Source organism: Chinchilla lanigera, unplaced genomic scaffold, assembly GCF_000276665.1.
Source record: "Chinchilla lanigera isolate Chin_1 unplaced genomic scaffold, ChiLan1.0 scaffold00012, whole genome shotgun sequence".
Lineage (NCBI taxonomy): Eukaryota > Metazoa > Chordata > Mammalia > Rodentia > Chinchillidae > Chinchilla > Chinchilla lanigera.
The window spans coordinates 921,841-927,684 of record NW_004955413.1 but is presented as its reverse complement, the minus strand read 5'-3'; the positions used below and the strand labels follow the sequence as shown (position 1 = coordinate 927,684).

The following is a 5,844-nucleotide window of genomic DNA, read 5'->3' as shown; positions in this document are numbered from 1 at the left end:
TTTTTTTTTTGGTCTTTTCTGAGACAGGGTCTCACTATGCAGTTCAGGCTGGCCTTGAACTCACTTATGTGGCCCAAGCTGGCCTCGAACTCACAATGATCCTCCTGCCTCAGTCTCCCAAGTGCTGGGATTACAGACATGCGCCACCACACCCGGCTACTTCCTTGTAATAGTAGAACTGATGTCCCCACTTTCTTGCTGGCTGTCAACTGGAAAGTACACTCTGTCATGCATTTTGGGTCTCCATTTTTCAGCTTGGCTGCTACTTCAACCCTCTAGCAGAGTCCTCACTGAAGGAGAGCCTTTGACCTTGAGGTGTCATGGATGGAAGAATAAGCTGGTTTACAATGTGGTTTTCTATCAAAATGGAAAGCCCATTAAGTTTTCTTATCGGGACTCTGAACTCACTCTTCTGAAAACCAACATGAATCACAGCAGTATCTATCACTGCTCAGGCAAAGGAAAACCACCTTACATCTTCACATCAACAGGAGTAGCTGTGACTGTGAAAGGTACAGTATCTAAATAGTTATAGAGCTACAGTTCTAAGGATCAAAAGGACCAGCATAAATTATCTAAGTCCTCATTTCAATTTGTAAGTGAAGAAACAGCTCTAGAGAGATAAATTGCTTTAGTAGTGGGTCCCTATCCATTGTTCTTTCCAGTATACCACCATGTTCTATCAATAACCACAGGAGCTAAACTCAAAGTCGGGACATAAAAAAGATCCATTTCATCAACGTGATTTTAGTTGCAAAGAACAGAGACTCCCTTAGGTAGCTAGAAGAGTTATTAGAAAACAATTCAGTAGAATTTCATGAATGTTCCATGGAAATGGAAACCAGAATGACATTAGGAGCTGGTTAGGTTTTCATCTGTCTCTCAAGAGCAGTGTAGCCTCTATGGTCCTGCTTCTCTCTAAACATCTGCTAACTAAGCAGCTTCTCCTATCTGAGTTTGCATATGGCTCTTGCTCTGACCATTTCAAGATCTTTCCTCTTAGCACTCACAGTCACAAGTAATGTCTTTCTGTCCAGAAAAAAAGAGTTCATTCCTGTGAGAAAGAAATAACTGTCTCAAATTATCTTTTGAGTGAGGAACACAAGGAATCGCTGAACTGACAAGGATGTGAGTTAGTGCCTACTCTGGGTAGATCGTTACCAAGAGGCTGTGGTTATATAATAACATGACTATTCAGGGAAGCTTGGGCCATATAAAGGAATTCGCTACAGATGCAAGCAAGTTGGTAGCCCTGATTCTGTCCATCAGGAAACACCAACAGTGACTCTCTTGTAAATGGGAAAAATTATGCCAATGGATGGAATTGCTTGGGGACAGGTGTCCAGGGTGGGAGAGGGTACATCTCATGAAAAGAACCTTGACACTGCAGCAGGCAACCCTGTCCCCAATCAACTTTCTCTTTAGAGCTATTTCCAGCTCCAGTGCTGAGCTCATCCTTGTCATCCCCTCTCTGGGAGGAAAAGCTGGTCACACTGAGCTGTAAAACAAAGTTGCTCCTACAGAGGCCTGGCGTGCAACTTTACTTCTCCTTCTACATGGGCAACATGATGCTGAGGGGCAGAAACACATCCTCTGAATATCAGATTCTAACTGCCAGAAAGGAAGATTCTGGGTCATACTGGTGTGAGGCGGCCACAGAAGATGGAAATGTCCTTAAGCGCAGCCGCGTGTTGGAGCTTCAAGTGTATGGTGAGTGAGAAGGACTGGAAGTGACTGGCAAAGGAGAAGGGGTCATTTTCTGCCATGAAGCTGAGGCTTGTTCAGGGGTTTGATGGCCCAGCCAGGAGGAGGAAGTCTCTTTAGGAAAAGCCCAGAGTCGGGCCTTTCCACCATTGGTTCAGAACTTTTTTTTTTTTTTTTTTGTCTTTTTTGAGTCAGGGTCTCACTCTGCAGTTCAGGCTGGCCTTGAGCTTACTTTGTAGCCCAGGCTGGCCTCGAACTCTCAAGGATCCTCCTGCCTCAGCCTCCCAAGTGCTGGGATTACAGGCATGCGCCACCACGCCCCGCATGGTCCCTTTTGAACTGCCCGGCTTGGTTCAGAATTTTAATACACTCCCCACACACTTCATTAAGTTTGCTTTCCTCCCTTTTCTTTTCCTTCCCTTCATCTCATTCTTCCTTCTTCCTTTTCTTCTCCTTTATTTTCTGTTCTCACTTCCTATCACTCTTTTACCACCTGTTGCCCACTTCTCCATCCCCATACCCCCCTGTCCTTCACCAGCCATCTCACTAGAATATATTGAGCTTCTCCTGTCTGCTGCTCGTGCGTCTGGGGATACAGACACTGGGGTGCAGTTTTTGATTCGCATAGTAGATTTTTAAGAGAGTGATTTTGTAAATAGCACATAAGTACCTACCCAAGTGTCTGTTTAACTGAGGTAGAGAGATTGTGAGCTCAGAAAGAAAGACTCTTTGGGAAAAACCAAGTTAATCTTCAAGCCAACCATTAAATAGCATAGAAAGAGCAGTGGTCTCTGAAACTAAAGAGCAAGTCCACTGACAGTCTCCAGTAGTTAAATTTTTCCAAGGAGTTTGTCCCTCTGTGGACACCATACAACCCAGATGGAGCTCCCTCCAGTTTCCTCAGCCCCAAAACTTGCCAGTGCCCCATGGAGACAAGCACACTAGGCCTCAGTCAATCTCATTCCAAACAGAACTCGGCCACATCCTTCCAGTGTCTAAACAGTATCTCTTCTCTTTGTCTTTTTCTGTTTCAGGCCCTCAGTCACCAATTTCTGTCGGGTTTCACATCCTTTTCTATCTGCCAATGGGCCTAATATTTTTGGTAGATACTGTTCTCTGTGTGAGAATATATAAAGAACTGCCAAGAAAGACAAAGTGGAATTTAGAAATGTCTTTGGCTTCTGATCATGGAGAGGAAGAAACTTCAGACAATCTAAAAGGTATTTAGAAGAAGAGGTGAAGTATCAGAAACAGGAACCACAGCAAGAAAGGACACACCAAAGTCCCAGCAGGGAGAGAAGCATCGGCTCAGAGGGTGACCACAGATCTAGGGACAGCCTCTGCCTCTTCTTCTCTGTGATACTGCTGGAACATAAACATCTGAAAGTTGAATGTCAAGAAAACTGTGGGTTCCATAGCTTATAACTCTTAAATAAAGCTGACTTCAATTGAGACAAATGTAGACATTTGGCAATCAGAGATAATTTAAAATGAGATCTACTCTAAAGAAATCTTCAAAACTTTGGAAGTCAGAAAAAATTTAGAAGTCAAGTCTGATTATTCTACTAATTTGAAAACAAGTATATTTCTAAGAACAGGGTAAAAATTTGAGTATATACATATGTACAAAAGATTAAGACAAAAAATGAGAGAAAGAAGGCAGCAGAAGGTGTTCTCACATGCGTGCGTGCACACACACACACACACACACACACACACACACACACACACCTCATGGGGGTGGATTTCACGGAGACCAGAAGGATATGGGGAAGGGGGAAAAGAAGGGAAAGAAGAAAATAGAACTTACACATCTGTGACTTCTCAGAGACTGTGAGAAAGAGAGTGCACATCTGTGTGTTTAAGACAGTTATTTTCATGGCTTGTCTAGTTCCAGAGATTTACTCTGTTCTTCTGATTTTCTGGATGATTACTAATGAGTTCAAGATATGCTGCTGCCCCACTTGGGTTGTAATTTGGGAACAAAACTGTTTCCTACTACTCTATAACATAGCTGACATTGAATACTGAAATATGTGAATAAGATTTTACTAGAAACTTAGGAGTTTTTTTAAGGATAACAAACATAGCAACAAAATGTAGCTTATTTGCCAGACAAGGATCATCCCCACCAAGCCTCTACCCTGCCTCCATATAGCAGAGCTCACCTCTCTAACACCAACCTCCTGGGAGCTTCCCAGGGCAACAGGGAACCTGAGCCCACTGCTTTGCTCATGAGTACATAAACAAAATAATCTTTCCTCCTTCACCTTTAGAAAAAAGGCAGCCCTCAGTCCAGAGGGCCCCAGCAAGTTGGGTAAGGCTTCATCCAGCCTACACCACTCCAAAGCTGGAGCCCGGTAGGCAGGTGAGACAACTGCTGAAGGCACAACTGGAAGGTACAGCTGCAGCACTGTCTCCAGGATACCATCTGTGCACTGTGTCCACAGTAGGAAGACCATTACGAGTCCAAGAACCAGGGAGGGGATCATATTCCCACTTCCTTTCACTCCCAATGACCCAGCAGGGCCTTGGTGCTTCCCATCCCGGCAACCTTGGGCTATGCAGGGTTAGAGATCTGAGTCTCCAAAGGCGGCATGACACACCATGAGTCTCACTGAATTACAACCCTTAGCTGATACACAACTGCCCTGGGCTGGTGGCATCCAGGGACAGTAGCAAGAGGAGGAGTCCTATGTCAGCAAGGATGATAGATCCAGAGCAGCAGGAGAGACCCGCTGCTGTCACACAACAGTTGTGGAGAGGAATAGGTCTTGTAGGGAACAGTGACTCTTAGCATATCATTTTAAGATAGAATAATTCTAGTCTTAATGCAAGCCTCAAAATGTGTCTTGAGAAACATTCTGGAGGGTTGTAAAGAGTTAACTTTGCAGTCCTGACTTAGCCCTGGAATGCTTCTCCAAAGACAAAGAACACCAGGGCCTAGATAACTACCTAGGACCTTGCCTGGGTTGTTTCATCCTTTCCCTGGCCCTGATAAACACTGTAACCATAAAGGAAATGTATGGTTATCTAAACAGGGACATATAGAACAGAGTACAGAAAGTATATATCATTGTGGTTGGGCACATGACCAGAGCCTGATCCGGTTATGTGGCACAAAGGAAACAACATGTGGCCAGGGCCAAAACATTCCAATCTGTTACCATGGAAACCAAAAATGTATATAAGCTGGGAACAAAGGCAGCTTTGTTCCACTTCCCTGACTTGCAAGTCGGGATGAGAGGTGACCAGTCTAAATTAAAACTTTGTCTGCTCTCTTTGGTCTCTTGCGGAATACAGACCTAATTTTTGCCATAACAGTCTGGAACAATATAACCCACCCAGATGTTCATGTTACTCTCTTGCCCACTGGTACCTTCAGACAGAACAGCAAATGCACCCTTAGAATGGCTTAGTAATGGGCACTGGTACCCTCAGGGTCTGGGCTGTGCCAGCAGCTCACTCTCTGAGAAGTAGTCAGTAGTAATTATGACCTTGAGTCCAGGCCCAGCAACAGGAGTTGCAGTTTATCCCACTGATCTCTTTTATTTTTTGTACCAAAAGTTAAATCTAGAGGCTTTTTGCACCAGTCGACAGCCCCAGTGCTTTAAATATTTTTATTTATCTGCAGTACTAGGAATTGAATCTAAGGCCTTCACACTGAGCTATATCCTTAGCCCTTTTTTATTTTTTTATTTTCAGACAGGGTCTCACTAAACCACTAAATTGCCCTGCCCTTACAAGCCTCCTGCCTCAGCCTCCCAGAGTGCTGGGATTACAGGTATGTGCCACCATGCCCAGCTTAACCTCATTCTTTATTTCCCATCCAGAAGAATAAACCCAGTGGAACTCTGGAAGAAGAGCTTCCCAAACATCTACTTGAAAGTGGATACAGACGGCAGGGGAGGGCACAGTGGTAGACAGAGAGGTCCATGGCCCAAACCCTTTCCAAGAAGGGACCTGGGACTGCTGCCCTGAGTGCACTCAGCAGACAGCCTGCAGCTGTTAGCACCTTCAGAGTAGCCTCAGCTACTTCTCTCCAAGACCCACCGACCTGGGGCCTCTCCCAGTGCCTGAGCAGAGGGCCTCTCAGCCCCTGCAGGCCATTCCGGTTCCCCAGAGCTCTGCAGTTTACTG

The 5,844-nt window shown here is 44.9% G+C and overlaps 1 protein-coding gene across 1 annotated transcript in view; it reads left to right on the top strand.

The window, feature by feature from the left end:
• The window catches only part of LOC102024543 (high affinity immunoglobulin gamma Fc receptor I-like), a 25,746-nt gene extending 22,594 nt beyond the window's left edge, over nt 1–3,152 (top strand). Inside the window, 4 exon segments of the mRNA XM_005378716.2 lie at nt 255–512; nt 1,426–1,710; nt 2,739–2,909; nt 2,912–3,152. Of these exon segments, the coding sequence (XP_005378773.1) occupies nt 255–512; nt 1,426–1,710; nt 2,739–2,909; nt 2,912–3,129 (932 nt within the window). The 3' untranslated portion in view covers nt 3,130–3,152.
• The last annotated feature ends 2,692 nt before the right edge of the window (nt 3,153–5,844 follow it).